The sequence below is a fragment of the Pongo pygmaeus genome, chromosome 8, assembly GCF_028885625.2.
Source record: "Pongo pygmaeus isolate AG05252 chromosome 8, NHGRI_mPonPyg2-v2.0_pri, whole genome shotgun sequence".
In the NCBI taxonomy this organism is placed as follows: domain Eukaryota; kingdom Metazoa; phylum Chordata; class Mammalia; order Primates; family Hominidae; genus Pongo; species Pongo pygmaeus.
The window spans coordinates 115,663,932-115,682,285 of NC_072381.2; the positions used below are offsets into that span (position 1 = coordinate 115,663,932).

The window sequence follows — 18,354 nt, forward strand, 5'->3', positions numbered from 1 at the left end:
CAACTCAATATTTAACATTTCAGTCTGTCACAGTTTCAAAGCTTCAAGTCTCCTTTCTCAATGGGGAAAACTCTAAATTTTCTAACAAAGCTTTTTAAGGTCAAGGTTTATATTTTGTTTCAGAATATAGAGAGCTTAACTACCTTTGTAAAATACTGTGGGTATCATGCTTCTCATTGAGCATCTTCTCAAATTCAGTATCACACTGTGACAGGTAGTCTCCCCAGGAGTCCTGCCTCTTAGTTCAGAGACACAATCATCATCCTGACACTAGGATTTTCCAAAGGGCCACATCTAGATCTTTGACACAAAGGTTGCTGACTTCATTCTAAAGGTCTATTTTCAAAACTTTTTTTTTTTAATAAGGTCACTTTTATTCTTTTTCTCTCTCCTACTGCAAAGTCCTGGGAAAACTAAGACCCTCAGGGTCAAAAGAGGGACAAGACTGTTAACAGTCCTGCCTACACGAACATCAGGTGAATTACTATTCTAATACCACCAAGGTAATCTCAACAACCATTTTCTGGGGTCACACAATGACACCAAATTTCTTCCCAGTGCTTTCTAATTCAAAGGATTCTCTTGCAATCCATCAAGGCTACTCTTGGTAAGCTCTTAAGATGTTACAATAACCAACTATATTTTATTTAGAAATTTACAGGCTTCAACAAACCCTTTTTCTACTGCTGTTTGTGCCTTTCTGTCCTACCCTGTGGCCACGAATTATATGAAGAAAAAACAGTGACCCTCCTGGGTTGAGAGGGGTGGGTGTGGAAGGGAGAGATGAAGAATTCTACCTACCACTGTCCTAAGTTTCAATTTATAAAAAAAATTAAAATTCATGAAATAAAAACTTATTTTCCCCTTCCACCAAAAATCTACAAACACCCATTAAAATGAGGACATCCTATAAACACATGCCTGGTTTGCCCTTTAAGATCCAATTGCTTCTAATGGAAGGAATACTTAAGGATTTACTGAATCCTCTCACACACTCAATATTCTCTTCCATGAATGCTGTGTGCAAGTACTTGGAGGTTTAATCACTTTAAGTGCTGACAGCTAAAGACTTTACCCTTTTGTTAACACACCCTGGAGATTTTAAAAACACTTTATTTAATAAAAGTTAAACATACAAAACTGAAATAACACACATCCTAAAAATTACCTTCTTCCATTAATAGGAAGACCCTTTTCTATGCATGTATTTGGCTTAAACTCAACTCAGGATAACTGTGATGTTCACTTACACCAACAAATGCAGACAACTTGATCTAATTAACAAAAATTACAAACAGCTAAATGAACATAATATACAGGGAAATTATGGTCAGATTAATGCGCAAGAAATACAAGAAATTTTTAATGATGAAATATTCAGTATTCTTGTTCATTAATTTAGCCTTGTGTTTTTACAAAAATAGTATCTACACTGTATACAGGGCTATACATCAGCTTTTTGTTCTCCCATATAAACATTACACATCCAAAACATGGTACCACTGCCGTAAATGGAAAAAACAACAGGAAAAAAGCAAACATACAAAAAACAAAAACACCTTAGAAAAGGGAGCTCATCCTAAGGTTTCTTACATAAAACAGAGTACATAAAAATAAAACAGCTAGATCAATTTTAGAGATGGCCTAATAGGCCTGGGAAACAAGTTATTGAGGAAAAACCTCAAAACAAACTTTGCCATTTACAAATTTATCTTTAAGCTTAACTGAACGACAGCTAAGTTTTAAAGTTGAAAGTAAGAAAAATGAAAAGATCTCTTTTAGCAGGTTGGTGTTTTTGCCTTGGTGTTCCAATGAATTGCTAGAGTATGTGTCAAGTTCAAAGCATCTGAAAATTTCAAGTTACAACTTACAGAAAGTACATATCATAGGTTAAGTAGGCGCCTGATATTAGGAAGATCAATAATTCATCTAAGTGCTGTATGAAACAGCATCTACAAAAGTTGCTTTATTCAACAAACTTTGAGGGAACCGTGGTACTGATAATGAGAAAAGTTAAATGAATAGCAGTTATCAAATGCAATTTCTTCACGTCTCATTCTACTGAAGTCAACCAATGACGACAATGGTATCTTGCTTACTAATCTAACAAATAATTTACCTTTAGAAAAATATAAGGATAAAAAGGTAAATGTAAAGCCCTGCAGAGATGAAATCCAACAGTTTTTCTGATTATTGAGGCATCAAATGCCTGACATTGTATTTAGAGGTATCTTGATATTGTGTCATAGGTTTATCAGCAATTCCACAGGTTCCTACTCCAACTTTGCCAGTCACACTCTCAGGTGAAGCAAAAATACTCCTCTTTACCTAAGGGAAAGAAAACAGAAATAATTCCTGATTAGTGTTGGAAAAAATTAAAAATTTCAAATTTTAAGTAATGTTAAAATATATTCTGGTTTCAATGTTTAAAAGAAGAAAAACATACTGCCTTTGTTTAGTGTTAAAAAATGGGTACAGAAGTGGTCCCATGCTGGAAGCCATTTACTCTAACTTCTAAGTTGTGGAAAATATCATTACATTTACTAATACTCATAACACTTGCCTTCTGATACCTCAACATTTTAGTTTTGTAAACGCAAATCCTAACTTCAGCTGTGAGCTAGCCATTTTAGCATGATTAAAGCTCTGGCTGTATTGTGGTTTACTGTGTGGGGCCTGTTATGATAGCTAAATTGTGAAGTCCCTTGGCCTTTGTCACAAAATAAACATCTTTATGAAAAGGAAGCACTTCTTTCCAGAAGCCATGTCCATCAATGGAAGGGCTACCTTGATGGCAGTGAAGAGTAACACATGGGTGAAAGTCAAGTTATCCTTATTCTCAACTTCCTATATGAATGCTACAGTTATTTTCTACCCAACACACACAAGATAAGTGTATCAAGGGAAACTGAATGCACTTTTAAATAAAATCTACCAGTGATGCCCAGCATGAAGGCATGTTAACAAAGCAGACAGAGTTAAGCACACTGCCTCTAAGTAGCAACTATTTTTTCAAATATTAGTTTATAGAAGGAAAAGAACATAGACCTTTTGTAATTCCTGATATAAATTCTCTCATTTGTAATATTTTTACTGCAGAGACAATGGCTAACATTTTTCAATAAGTTAAATTGAGCATCAACAAGGATTCTGAATACAAAATCTGAGTTAATCATACTTTACAAAAAATCTACATCTCTTTTCATTTTAAAGTTATTTTAATGACAGTTGCATTTCTCAAATTTACAAAGTGTCATAAAAAGATTTACCAACCTGGCCTTTTTTGTTTTTAGAATAGGCTCTGTTGTTGAATTGTTGCCATTTCACTTTCTGGTCCTCTCTTTCCTGCTCAAGTTCTTTTATTCTCTGAGCTTTTTTCAAAGCTTTCTTCTTTTTATATTCACGCTGCTGGGCAATCATTTCTTTTCTGCATGAAAAAAAGTTAAATGTCAACTGTTAAGACTTATACAAGAATGACTTCCTTGAAGACACCGGCAGTGCAAAAAAAAAAAAAAAATCTAATAAACATATACAATGGTCTATGAATAAAAAGTACTAACTCATTAAAATCAGTACCAGTCACCCAGAATTGCTAAGAAATGTTTTTTTAAAAAACAGCATCCTTGGAAGCTTTCAAACATAACTTATCTATTTACCCATATAAGGTAAATATTTCAACTATGACTTTTTTTTTTTTTTGTGACAAAGTCTTGTTCTGTCGCCCAGACTGGAGTTGGAGTACAGTGGCACAATCTTGGCTCACTGCAACCTCCACCTCCTGGGTTCAGGAGATTCTTGTGCCTCACCCTCCCGAGTAGCTGGGACTACAGACCAGGCACGTGCCACCATGCCCAGCTAACTTTTGTATTTTTAGTAGAGATAGGGTTTCGCCACGTTGGCCAGAATGGTCTTTAACTCCTGGCCTCAAGTGATCCACCTGCCTTGGCCTCCCAAAGTGTTGGGATTACAGGCATGAGCCACTGTGCCCAGCCTCAACTATGAGTATTTTACTTTTGTATAGCTGTTGCCAGTTGTTTTAGGAATAAGTAAGAGTTTCAGTATTAATGGGTATCTAAGCCTTCATCTACTTCCAAATAGACATAGTTAACAAGTGCAGCATTTAGAAAAAATGTATGAAGAGATTCAATGCAGATAAAATATTTTACCTACATTGGAAGAATGCAGCAGCACAAACAGAAATCATAGCTAACAATTCTCACCAAAACAAAACACCTGGGGGTTTCAAAAACATTCTAAATAGGATTCTAAATAGGATCAGAGCCTAAAACCCCCAATAATTTCTGCTCAGTTAACACTGACTTCTCACCAAAAGGATGAAAAAAAAGGTCTTTAAGAGGGGCAATATCTAGACTCCCCGGTACCATATTACCACCATGAAGCTATGGCTTTTTACACAGATGACAAAGACAGAAAAAAATATATATATACATTGTTCTAGAATTTTATTTTATTGGGATGCTTACATTAATATATAATTTTTGCATATTCAAATATAAATATGTAGCAACTTAAGTTTCAAAAACTCTTGACAAATCAAAAGACTATGTTGTGGCAAATATGCAGAAGTTCACCAAAATATTGTTAATTCTGCCTCTTACTTTTCAAAACTGCATAGTTCCCCATTCCCATTGCTACTCCCTGGGTTCAGGCCATCATCTTATACCTGGATCACAGCAGTAGTTGCCTCTCCCTACTGACAGTGATCATTCTAAAGCTCAAATGTGATCACATCATATCCCCTCTATTTAAAATGTTATCAGTGGCTTACAAGCTCTTTATGTTCTGGACTTTACCTCTCTAACGTCTTCTCAGACCACCCACCTTCCAAGCCCCAAGTTTTTACCACAGGGATTTGTTACTTTTACGTGCTCACCTCCCCCCTTTAAAAAAAATTTACTAAGCTCTTACACTACATGTAAAGAACTGTTACAAGCTTTACTAACACTTATCATTTGAATCCTCACAACCCAATAATGTACTGCCCCTATCTTACAGATGAGGACAACAGAGTTAAACAGCTTCTCCAAGGTCATAATGCTCATTAATAACGAAGAATTCAAGATCAGATCAACATCATACCGCCTTGTAGCTTTGTACTTGGCTATCTCTTATTCTTTTCAAATCTCAGTTTAGATGTCATTTTCTCAAAGAAATCTGCCCTAATAACAAAAGTGGAGGCTGAGTACCTCGTTTCCTTACAGTACCTGTTATAGCTCCTTTGTAATGTTTACACTCTTACTATTAAAGCACTTCATTAATGATGAGTTTTCTTCTCTAAATATAAACTCAGTTGGGGCAAGGCCCGAGGTGGTCTCCTGTGGTATAGCCCCAGTACCTGGCTTATAAAATATGCTGGGAAGATGTTCATTGTACATAGTTATCTTCTTAATATTTACTGAATGCCTAAATGGGAATCAAAATTATCTTCACTTTACTTAGGCACACTTACACAATGTTGACCCTTTGTTGCTATCTCCAAAACAACAGTAAAACAGTATTACAACTTTCTTATGCATAGATTCTCTTTGCAGACTACTTCAAGTATCCAAATGGGGAAGATTGCACCTAAAATGGAAAAGTCAAAGTCACTTACTTTGACATGGGTTTGTTGCCACTGTCTTCCTTTGCCTTCCTTCCTTCTTCTACAGGCTTGAGGTTCAACAGTGGAGTCACTTCAGCATTGCCATAACCAGCAAAGGTGATTGCAGCGGTGCCATTTTCTTCATCTATCTCCTCAATCTCCGCTTCATAACACCTGTAAAGATATCATGGCTGTAAGCAGGTGAGTAAAGGTTTAGTACTCAGCCTACAAGACTTATACTGTAGTGATAAAATTATTACATGTGTCTATAATGAAACTTCTATAATCAAATGGTTGTTTCAGCAAAGAGAATACAAAAGAGTGGTTGAAGTTAGTTATCTGCTATCAAAAAAGGACATCCTAATCATAATATTGCTGGGAAAGTCTCTTACATGTACCTACTCAACGTGCTTTAATGTCTTTGAGAATAGAGGTTTCTTTTCTTCTCTTTTTTGAGACAGAGTCTCACTGTCGCCCAGGCTGGAGTGCAGTAGTGCAATCTCGGCTCACTTCAACCTCCGCCTCCCAGGTTCAAACAATTCTCATGCCTCTATCTCCCAAGTAGTTGAGATTACAGGCACACGCCACCACACTTGACTGATTTTTGTATTTTTAGTAGAGATGGGGTTTCACCATGTTGGTCAGGCTGCTCTCCAACTCCTGACCTCAAGCGATCTGCCCGCCTCAGCCGCCCAAAGTGCTGAGATTACAGGCATGAGCCACCACACCCAGCAAAAAGATATTTCTTATAGGAATGATGTTAGTGTATGCTCTTCACAGAATTCTCAGAAAAACCAACCATTCACTCAATTTTCAATTTGAGAAAATAATTTAGATTATTTTAGAAAACACCCATTCATTGTCCTGTTTTTCTTTCCTCTAGAATCCCAGCCATTCTTCTCCCCGAAACTTAATCTAAAGCTAAAACTAAACTGTATTAATGGCAACCACCAAGAATCAAATTGGCTCTATAAATCATACTGCCTAGTAGAAGTCAAGATTAAAATAGGGTAGTTAAAACTGAATAAAAACTTCTTACCATTGATTTTTATTATTTCATGTTATAGTTAGAGTTTTTTTTTTCTACACTTACTGTCCATCTTCACTCCAGATTGCCATACACTTGTCTCCTACTTTCCATGAATGAGTAGGTTGAGTGGAAGCAAAACTGTCTGAACTTGCAAGAGTCTCAGAAGGTTGAGTTGACAGAAGGTCTTTGGTTAGTTCTATAACTTCCTAAAAAAGAAAAACAAAAACTACAACATTATTTTTATAATTCTCATTGCCAACTTTGTTTCTGATGACAGCTTTCATACTGTACATTAAGTACTCTACATATATTTCATTTGCAGTTCGTAACACTTTTAAACAAGTACTGTGATTATCCCCATGTAGAAACTGATACAGTATTTTCTACGAGTTAAGTGGTAGAGCTGTGACTTAAGCCCATATAGTTGCCTTTCAACTTAACCACAAATACTAATGAAAATATAAGACTTGAGCTTATACCATGCATTATTTCTAAGTGCCTATTTTAGCTGAATAGATCTCTCTAAAGATGAGAAAGTATGAGGGACTGAATTAGATACTCTTATTGTAACATATATTTAATGCAACTGTACTGTTTTATAGGGCATTACTCAGCAGTATTAACTGCCAAGCAATCCCAAAACACTTTAAGCAGCTTTATTAGTAACAAAAATGTTCCTACTTATACGTATCTCGACTAAAATACTACAGGCAATGTAAAAGAAACCAGTGGTCTTCCTATTCAATTATTGTAAAACTCACCCCATCTAGGTAAGCAAATTACCAGGTTAGATTTTAAATGTTCCATACCTTAATGTTAAGCACATTAGCACAGCTTCATTTAAAAGGGGGGAAAAAAAAGGTAACACACACAGGCAATGCCTTTCTGTGTGGCAAATATTTTTTTCTAATTCAGGCTTACATTTACTGGCTTCATTCAAAGATGTTTGGTGTAGGGATGGCTAAAAAATTGAGAATAGTACAAGCTGACAGATTCTGCTACCTGTCTACTATATTTTTACTCTAATGAAGATCCACACTATGCATCTTATCTGATCTAAGAACTTGCATAGCTGTTCACCCACTGTTGCATTTAAAACATCATACTGTGTGTTTGGGGAGAAAAATTAACAAAGTTAAACTATGTACTGAGTTTCTTCTAGTTCCCACTGAGGTTTCATAATAGTAATTTTGATTCCAGTAGCCAAGAAAGTTAAATATTACCTCTCTCCTAAAGATTCTAAATCTTTCTGGCTATTTCCGAAAAAACTAATATTTGAGTCTTAAATCTCTTGAAGAAAGGTTAGTTTTATAAATAAATAAATAGAACGCTTAGGTTTGAGTTAAAAATTTAGTAGGAATAATATCTCTAAGTTTTATTAGTTGCCAACTAGCCATTAATTAGATCTTTTTAATTAGATAGTCCTTTGCAAATAAAGCAAAGAACCTTCCAAATAACTAGATCAAGTAGTACACAAAAGAAGAGTAAATTATCTGGTCTTATTTTTAACCACTTTTAGGGGTAGGAATGTAATCCGATAAGCCTGACTCAAGAGCCCACACAAATCTCTATCATTAATACTTCCAGATCCACCTAGGGATCATTTAACTTAAGCACAGACATGAATTCTGCACTTGTAGGTTTCAGATTTAGAACTCTATTTCTTTTAGGACAGAACTATTTTCCAAATATATTTTGTTAAAGAAATATATTTCATCAAAGAAAAGGGTCCTGAAAAGCTGTGCATATTAGTGAATTCAGAGGCCTGTGCTGAAATGACCCTTTTTAGAAAAAATCCAGAGCATTTACTCCTAATGTCCTTTAACTTTGCCATGGTTTTACATAACCCTCCCAACAAACTATGAAGAACCTTCTAAATTTCTATTCTTCACATGTGTGTATGGACCAAAGTATTAGAAAAACTATTTTATGTATGAGGGGGTTCTTGAAGGTACATACCATTAATTACTTTTCCTCCCTCAAGTCTGAGTTCTGAAACTGCTCCTTCATCGACAGATGGGCAGCAGTTACAGTAATCGGCAATTCCAGGAAGCATCAGGTGTTGTGATCTACATATCAGCAGGTCAAATGGGGTGCACTCAAGCACTCTGCTTACTGAAGGAAGGCGTTTCGGGGATGCAGAGAGCCACTGTAATATATGAGACAAGTGACTTGACCCCTGCCTCCTTTAGAACCAGCTTATTCAGCAAAACAGCCTAATAAATTGACTATCTGTGATTATCATAGACTGCCCGGGGAGCTAGTCAGCTAGCTAGCCTGGATTTTATCACACCCACTTTTTTAAGTGAAAAAAGGCAGGCAGGACTTTAGTAGATTATTTTGCTGCCTGCTGAATAACTTTAGTCTCTATGAAAGACAGTACATGAAAGAGATAAACATGGAAACCTTACTGGCAAAATGAAGTCATTGAAAAGATGCAGAAAAAGCATTTTGTCATAAATCAAAGGGCAAACAAATTAATAACCAGGATAAGGATCTAATTCTATAGAGGAACACAAGAAATTAGAAACCATATGATGGTCAAAAAATATTAATATGAGGAAGCCACAAAATCAGTCTGAACAGACTTCTCACCAAATATAACAGGCTGAATTAAATACCCATAGCACGAGATACATCCCAGAAGGCAGAGAAGGAAAAAAGAGGGGAATGAGGGGGGGAACCCCACAGCAAAATAGAAGCTATTAAGTGTAGTCTCAATGGAGACAACAATTACTGGGTGGAAGCATATAGCCAAATACTTTTCAGAGTATTACTTCATCTTAAAAGATCGTTTCCATTTTTGAGTAGTTTTCAATTCAAAACAGACCTTATCTAGTGACCAAAATGAAATTTCTAATGATAGAATAAAATGGGAAGAAACTCTGATCAAGACTGGTCAGGAAAAACATTCTGTTATTACTATCTGAAGTATTAGAACTTGCACTTCTAAATCCTTGCCATCCAATATGGTAGTCACGTGTGGCTAATTAAGTTATATTAAAAACTCAGCTCCTAAGTAAACCTAGCTGTATTTCAAATATCCAACCAAATGTGGCTAGTGGCTATGGTACCGAATAGCAGATATAGAACATTCCATCATCACAGAAAGTTCTACTGGACAGTGCTGTTTTAAATGGTTATAGAAAAGAGGATACTTTACAGAAAAATGATTTCCAGGTCATTATTTACTGAACCCCCGCAGGCAAGCCTTTTAGGGGCTTACTACAATGTTTATCACAATGGTTTCCCCCTACAGTACTTTCCACTACGATGACCATGACATGGTAAGGCAGTTCTGCTCAAACCCTAATGATGAATTACTCTAGAAATATTAAAAAGACCTGATGATAACGCTATTTCTAACTCCACCCCCAACTTCCCCAACCCAACCAGTTCAACAAATACCCCTCCTCCCACTGCTCAAGAAGCAATATACAAAACATTGGCACCCAGTGTTTTCTTTTCCTAAAAAAGGACTGCTTAAGTTGGTAAAGGTAGTCGAGGCATCTCTCTTTGGGGCAAACAGAAAGCACTTTACAGAGTGTAAGAAAATAAGAGGTCAGTGTGCCTCTGTTGCCTCATCTTCAATGTATACTCACAACATGTGAGCAAATCAAATGGACAGGTGGCAAAACACTGGGTTATTTTTCACTTAAGGGCCTGGGAGTGGGAGAAATTGCTCCCAAAACATCTTTTTCATATTGACCGGCACCCTGAAGCCCAAAGGCCTAGCTTCTACGTATCGAAGAAGTAGAAGGTCTTGTTCATATTGAAATTATCCCAGATAGTTTGTGTGTGTTTAAAAATAACATACTACTGCAATTTTATTCTAAATCTAGAACTTGAAAGTATTCAACTCATCTTAATTACACCCAGATAAGCAGTTCCAGAATCCCAAATCTGGAACCTATTTCAGTTAAGTTTGTTTGCAGTTCTGATATCCCTAAAATCGTAATAGTTTTAACGGGCAGTGGGATAATAAAGGGAGGGAATGAATTTTTAGACCGGATACAGATTTGAGTTTAGTACTCAATCGGTAAAGCAATCTCTAATCAAAACACCCTTGAAACTTTTTAAAAATCAGGTTCAGAATTTAAAGGAAGCTCTTAAAAATCATATATATTTGCAAATTATATATGGCATTTTTCTAATCAGTCTGGTGTCCTGAGAAACAAAAGGTATTTACTATGATGGCTCTGTTTGTCTTGAAATCCCAGTGCAGGTTTTTAAAAAAAGGTTTCATTATCTACTAAACTCCCCCATGACAAAGATCTCCTTTTCACCACATAGTTCAATTTCCACAAGTGTCAACAACTTTACTCTAAAACCTAGCCTTAAGTCTGAACATCTATGTAACAATTATACAGAGCACTTGTCTCTCTTTAGGCATTTTTGTGGTTTGTTTTCCATACAACATGTAACCCACTAGTTTTGGGGGAAAAAAAAAGGCACGCATTTTCAAAGAATCTTGTGGTATTAAAAAGAATCTTAAGGTTCTATTTTTCTCCTTCAATCTTTGCTACTTTTTGAACTAAATTTCATTTGCCAGGTCTTAAAAACTAAAAGCGTTTTTCATTGTGAAGTTACATGTACCTCTCGTCTTGAAAATTTGACAGACTTGGAAATTTCTATCAACTTTAGTTTTTAAAAATTATGTAAGCACACAAGATTTATATAACAAAGAACAATATTTCATTCACTCTGATGTACAGAAACCTGAGAACTGGGGAAGCAATCCTACTTCTACAAGCCACAGTACCTACAGAATTTACATATATACATAGGGTGGGGTGTAACCCCTCAAAAGGCGCTTTGGGTACTTAGGGATTCAAGCAATAATTTGAAAAACAGAAAAACTACAATTGTCTACCCATACTTACTTGTAAATCTTTCTTCAATTTTAGCAAATCTTCATTTTCTCCATTTCCAGATAATGCAGCTTCAACTTGCTGGAGCTGAGCTTTGTAGCTTGCCAGCTGCTTTGCTAAATCCTCTGACATCTGGGGAAAATGAAAAGGGTTAGACCATGAAAACTAAACCAAAAATCAAGGCATAAAAAACTAACTTCCCTGTCTGCCTGAATTACCAGTTTTTGCCTCCAACTCCTTTTAACACTGCAGCCTAATTTACCACCATTACCTTTACTCTCAGTTTAGACTTCAGCTAAACTACAAACTTAAAGGCAACAGATTCTGAGGATTAAAAACTTGAGATACATTCCATACTTTAAAAAAGCATACAGATACAAAGAAATTTCTAATTTTCTTTTAACTCCTATCCACAGGGTAGGTGCTGAATTCGGCTCAATAATCAGTTATCTTTTTAAAAAGCACTACTCTGTTGGAAAAGTCGAAACTTTCAAAAACCATCCAAATACTTATTTTTAAGCACTAAAGTACGCTTCCAAAGCCAAACAAGTGCGTTTTTAAATTAACTACACAAACTACAATCTTTACTTGAACTATTCAATTAAGAGTGTATTTAAAAGTGCCTCTCCAGAACAAAAATCTTTCGCCCAGTCGCTTAAATATTTATCGGTGCATTATCTTCAGCAAAAAGAACAGCACAGGTACACTCCCATTTAGGCATTCTAAGGAATGTGCCTTTCGCCAAATCCAGCTCACTCATTTTCCTGAAAATAAGATACCAATTAACCCTTTTTGATGGTTTATAAGCAAATGTACGACGTTTCCGAGGACCCTTCTCTTTCGTAAAATTCCCGTCCAACCAAAGGCTGGGAGCCTGGAAAGGCCCCCTAAGAGTTACAGCGACCCAGGCTGCTCTCCTCCCCGCCACACAGCACCTCAAAGCCCGCCACAACTCGATCATTCGGACCTGGAAATCCACACGCCAGCTCCAGGACCACCGCCGGAGCCCCCCGCCGCGCTCCAACAGGCAAGCTCCACAGGGAGCCGCGCGGCGCCCAGCCCCACCCGACCCAGTACCCTGCGGGCCGTGTTTGCCGCCGCCGCATGGAGGCCAGCGCCAGCCGGGCCGCCGAGGCTCAGCTCTGGCTGAGAAACGGCCGTGGCTCCGGGCTCCAGGGCCAGCGCCTGGGCGTCTCCGGCGAGGCGGGCTCCTCGGCCTTGAGCCTCCGCTTCACCTCGGGAGGGACCCGGGCCCGGCCAGGCCTCACTCTCTCCCTCAGGGGGGTTGTTACCTTGTGTGGGGCTGGGGGCGGGGCGGCGGGAAGGGGTCGGGGCAAATGAGCCCAGTGGTAGTGGCGGCGGCAGCAGCAGCAGTAGCAGTAGCAGGAAAATCACCGCGACGACAGCAAGGCGACTCGGTCTGTAAAGGAAAAACTCGGTCAGCGGCGAGGGGGAGGAAAGGAAAGCCGGGGACTGGAAGGAGGAAAAGACAGAGACGGTGAAGTCTCGCGAGAAATACAAACTCTCGCGCGAGGTCGCTCGACTCACGTGACTCCGCGGGCCCTCTAGCCTGTCCCTGGCTGTTAGGGACGCGAAGTAGGCGGGGCCTAGGAAGGAAATGGCGTAGCTGGGCTTCGCCAGGCGCGGAATGTAGGTTATCTTCCTGGAGTTCCGGCTAGGAATTTTTGGAAATGCGAATTCTCAAGCCCCACCCCAGACCTCCTGAATGCAGAGACTCTTGTTTTAATAAGCCCACCAGATGATACCAATGTCCGCTGACGTTTGAGAACCCACTGCTTTTCGGGGGCGGTGGTGGTGGGTGGAGGGGGGATGTTGGTGGGGGCTCTCCTTACGTTGCCCTGGCTGGTCTCCAACTCCTGGGCTCAAGCTGTCCTCCCGCATCGGCGTCCCAAAATGCTAGGATTACAGGCGTGAGCCACCGCACCCAGCCTGAGAACCACTTCTTTATATGATACAAGCCTTAGTAGCAACAGAAAGCTAATTAAATCGTGACAGAAATAACCTATTGGAGAGGAGATTGATTTCTTTAAAATCTATTTTGCTAAAACCTACTTGGTTTTAATTTAGTTGGGTTAATCTCGCCTGATAGGGAACAACGTCTAAGTTAGTCTAGAATGGTAAAGAGTGGTAGGAATACTGACATTTGTGTTCGAAAAGAACTGCCCCTTGTGTATGTTTGTAATAATACATATGCTTTCTGGACGGATACACAAACCTGCTCAGAGGTTTGGAGTGGAAGCCAAATGTTTTATTGATTACCCTCTTTGCTGTTTACCCTTTTTCCTTTTCTTCTTTTTTTTTTTAACCATATGTATATAATTTTATTTCAATTAAAAAAGCAATAAAGGCCTGAGACACAAAGTTTTATATAGATGCCAGGAAGCAACCTTTCCTGGGAGGTTGGGAGTTTGTTGCTGGATCCATAAAAAGGCCCACTTCTCGCGGATCACCTGAGGTCAGGAGTTCGAGACCAGCCTAACCACATGGAGAAACCCCGTTTCTACTAAAAATACAAAAAAAAAAAAAAAAAAAATGCTGGGCATGTTGTGTTGGTGCATGCCTGTAATCTCAGCTGCTCGGGTGGCTGAGGCAGGAGAATCGCTTGAACCTGGGAGGTGGAGGTTGCGGTGAGCCGAGATCACGTCATCGCACTCCAGCCTGGGCAGCAAGAGTGAAACTCCGTCTCAAAAAAAAAAAAAAAAAAAAAGGCCCACTTCTCAGATGGGCTCTTTCGAACTGTGCCAACATCTTTAGTTCCTAGTTTTCTTTTCAGGGAGTCTTCCCTTTTGTTCTGTACATACACACACATAACCCTTGCAGTGAGTCAGATGACCCGTATAGATGGAAACTAGGTCGGGTTTGTGAGTGTGAAAGATTGAAATTGCAGCAGAGGGCAGCAGTGTGTAGCTAGAATTAAGAGGGAAGACAAAACAGAAAGCATGTGCTTTTAAATAAAGAAGAGATTCGTTTAAAATAAAATGTAGTTTTAGAGAACTTCTGTTATTGTAATTGTGTGTTTTAAGAACCGATGCGAGGAGGAACTTCCTTGAATATAAAGTCAACCTTATTGTGTAAAAATCTCTTGAATGAGAACTTTTCCTGAACTCCATAGATCAGAAAATAGGGAAATATTCATTATAAGTTCCATTATAGATTTCTATACCGTCTTAATAATTTTTTCAGGATTGTTTTTAGGATTGTTTTTATCTATGCAACATTCATTTATAAAGAAAAGCTATATTGAATTTTAATTTTCACAAAGAAATAACAGTTCGTATGTGCCAGATACCATTCTAAGCACTTTACACATGTTCATTTAATTTTCACAATTGTATGCGGTGTTGCTCCAGACAAAACTGGAGCAGACAAAACTAAGAGCAATACTTCAAATAGGCTTTCTGAATTACTATTTCCTTTGAAGTGTCAAAATTTTCTTTCAGTGTCTGATTTTTCTTAAAACATTTGCGTTCAAACTTAATCATGTTTATTAAAAAAAAAACAGTATCTTAAACCTTTAGTTTTGAAACGTGATATTTATTTTATTGAAAGACAGTAAATAAATAAAATGTAAAGGCTCCAAATTGTCATCAGAATATACAGCTATTTCCTTTCTACTAAAGAAAATTAAAGTATGGCATGATGGCACCCAGCTACTTGGAAGGCTGAGATGGGAGTCCAGAAGTTTGAGGCTGCAGCACACTCTTGACTGTGCCTGTGAATAGCCACTGCACTCCAGCTTGGGCAACACAGTGAGATCCTGTCACAAATTTTAAAAAATTAATTTTTTTTTAGATGGATTCTCCCTCTGTCACCCGGGCTGGAGTGTAGTGGTGCGGTCTCAGCTCACTGCAACCTCCACCTCCCTGGTTCAAGCAATTCCCCTGCCTCAGCCTCCCAAGTAGCTGGGATTACAGATGTGTGCCACCACGCCTGGCTAATTTTTTTGTATTTTTAGTAGAAATGGGGTTTCACCATGTTCGCCAGACTGGTCTCGAACTCCTGACCTCAGGCAATCCGCCCGCCTTGGCCTCCCAAAGTGCTGAGATTACAGGTTTGAGCCACAGCGCCTGGCCTAAATTAAAAAAAAAAAATTTAAGTATAGCTCTTTGGAAATGTGCCAGCCCACTGTAAAGCAGAAGAATATGCAATAAAGTAATACATGTTGGTCAAATAGGTTTTTTTTTTTTTTTTTGAGACTGGGTCTTACTCTGTTGCCCAGGCTGGAGTGTAGTGGTGTAATCTCAGCTCGTTGCAACCTCTGCCTCCCAGACTCAAGCAAACCTCCTGCCTCAGCCTCCCTACTAGCTGGGACTACAGGCACACGCCACCATGCCAGGCTGATTTTTGTATTATTTGTTTTTTGCTAGAGACAGAGTTTCGCTATGTTGCCCGGGTTGGTCTCAAACTCCTGGGCTCAAGTGATCTGCCCACCTTGTCCTCCCAAAGTGCTGGGATTACAGGGTGAGCCACCTCCCTGGGGCAGAGACTGCATTCTTTATCTCAGCTTTTATTGTATCATTTCCTGACTAAAAGTAGCCCCAGATTTGGCCGTGTTTTTTTCTATCTTGACAAAATGCCAAAGGTGATGAATTAGAGTTGTGTACGTAATCATAGTAATTGTTTTATGTTCCTTTCTTTAGTCCTGATAAGTGATTTGAATCTTTGCATAATTTGCTGCAGGACAAGCTACTTGCCTTTTTGTGCTTATTGAGTGTTTTTGGATACAGTGCATGGAACACATATATCCTGGGATGAAGCTTAGGTGGCATCATCCATTTGAAGTTGATGGATAACAACCTGAAAACGGTGTTGGTCAGCGCAGGTCTTCAGATGTTCATCAGTCATAGCAATCCTGAATTGTTTGCTTAAATTTGTATTGCACTGCTAGCCTTAGGATGTGCATTTTCAATTATTCTGTGTTTTACACATACCATTGAGGAACAGAAGACTGTACCACTAAAAAACAAAAATATGCCACTAAAAACGGAAAATGAGAATTTCTTCAGGTTGAAAAAGATTATAGTCTAAGGCTTTACAGGATAAGAAATGTCAGGTTTTTGTTTGTTTGTTTGTTTGTTTTTGAGATGGAGTCTCTCTCTGTCGCCCAGGCTGGAGTGCAGTGGCACAATCTCGGCTCACTACAACCTCCACCTCCTGGGTTCAAGCGATTCTCCTGTCTCAGCCTCCTGAGTAGCTTGGATTACAGGCATTTGCCACCATGCCTGGCTAATTTTTATACTTTTAGTAGAGACGGAGTTTCACCATGTTGGCCAGGCTGGTCTCGAACTCCTGACCTCAGGTGATCCACCCCCACCTCAGCCTCCCAAAGTGCTGGGATTACAGGCATGAGCCACCGGGCCTAGCCAGAAATGGCAGTTCTTTTTTTTTTTTTGAAACAAGTCTCGCTCTGTCGCCCAGGCTGGAGTGCAGTGGCGCAGTCTTGGCTCACTGCAACCTCTGCCTGCCAGGTTCAAACAATTCTCCTGCCTCAGCCTCCCAAGTAGCTGGGACTATAGGCGTGTGCCACCATGCCCAGCTAATTTTGTTTTGTATTTTTAGTAGAGACAGGGTTTCACCATGCTGGCCAGGCTGGTCTCAAACTCCTGACCTCTGATCCGCCCGCCTCGGCCTCCCAAAGTGCTGGGATTATAGGCGTGAGCCACCACGCTTGGCCCTGAAATGGCAGTTCTTTACTACTTATTTAGAAGTGGTGCTTAATAGTACTCCAACCATACATTCTTAGTGGTTTATATTCTGAGAGCAAAAAGAACGAAAACAAGCAAAAGCCCTCAAACACCACAGATTTATTGCCAGTAGTGGTATTGGTAATGTAATTTTGAAACTCAGGCCTACTATAAAACAAACAAGAAATTTATTAGTAGAAACTCTAAGAGGAAAGAAATACAAATATCCTTTTTGTATTTCTAAAAGAAGATCCACCTTCTTTTATATTTGTACTTCTTTCCTCTCATAGTGAGAAAAACTGATGTTAAAACCTCTGATGTTAAATTGAATTAGAATTTTTCATATGTATGTTTCTTAGAAGCAGTGTCACCCCACCTCTAGAGAATGCCCACAGCTTGATATCTAAATACCAATCCCCACTAAAAGGAAACAATGTTTCTTAGAGAAATGGCTAATTTCCGGTTTCAGGCGCATAAAGTACAAAAAAAGAAAGTTAAGCCTGAAATACCTTACCAGAAATCATGGAAGTGCCCCAAAATGAATAAGGTCAACTTAAAAGCCCACAGAGCCCAGCTCAAGTGGGCTCCACTAGCCAAATATGAGTCAATTTGGCCACTAAAAATAATAATAATTAATAGATCATCAAAGCCTTCAATACATTTTAAAAATCTATTAAGTCCAGAGTGATACTCAAAGAGTTTGGGAAGGGAGTTTCTCTTTAAAGAAGAATGCCAGCCAATTCATATAAATAAAATGACGGAATCAGAAAAATCACCATTTGCAATTCCCAATAATTCAGGCAAGTATCATCAAGAGAAGCTAAAACCCATCTGGTGAAGGGAGGTAGGGAAAAGGAGGATGTTGGCGTAATGTCAAAGTATCACACATACATACAAAGTATCCCCACAGACTATCCAATAATTACAAAGCTGAAATATACCTTACTATGATGAAATTCAGCTGTCACCAACTTAACCCAGAGATCAAGTTTAGCACCGCTAATTGTGGAACAACCTGATTTTATATGCCTCTTGATTTGATGCAACATGAAGCACTAATAGCATTACCTGTGAAGGAAGGTTGCCAAAAATGCTTAACCTGAATACAATCAAGCTTATTGACCCAACTTCCAGTATACAAGAAAT

General features: G+C 38.7%; 1 protein-coding gene across 3 annotated transcripts; it reads right to left on the reverse strand.

The window, feature by feature from the left end:
- Window positions 1-1,093: 1,093 nt before the first annotated feature.
- Window positions 1,094-13,070, reverse strand: SMNDC1 (survival motor neuron domain containing 1). 3 transcript variants are annotated; one of them, XM_054503950.2, is made up of 6 exons: window positions 12,796-13,070; window positions 11,516-11,635; window positions 6,696-6,838; window positions 5,615-5,776; window positions 3,274-3,427; window positions 1,094-2,328 (listed from the first exon to the last, which is right to left on the reverse strand). In XM_054503950.2, exons 2-6 carry the CDS (start codon window positions 11,633-11,635, stop codon window positions 2,191-2,193), a joined length of 717 nt encoding a protein of 238 aa, XP_054359925.1. In that variant the 5' UTR covers window positions 12,796-13,070; the 3' UTR covers window positions 1,094-2,190. The 3 variants fall into 3 exon arrangements, with proteins under 3 accessions (XP_054359925.1, XP_063526326.1, XP_054359926.1); XM_063670256.1 differs by having other exon boundaries at window positions 12,471-13,007; XM_054503951.2 differs by lacking the exon at window positions 12,796-13,070 and adding an exon at window positions 8,592-8,781 and having other exon boundaries at window positions 11,516-11,637.
- Window positions 13,071-18,354: the final 5,284 nt, after the last annotated feature.

Coding starts and splice junctions, on each gene's coding strand:
- SMNDC1 (XM_054503950.2), bottom strand. CDS start 11,635: ATGTCAGAGGATTTAGCAAAGCAGCTGGCAAGCTACAAAGCTCAGCTC. Junction 5,777..6,695: donor ATCTGGAGTGAAGATGGACA/GTAAGTGTAGAA, acceptor ATATCTTTACAG/GTGTTATGAAGCGGAGATTG. Junction 3,428..5,614: donor GGCAACAAACCCATGTCAAA/GTAAGTGACTTT, acceptor TTTTTCATGCAG/AAAAGAAATGATTGCCCAGC.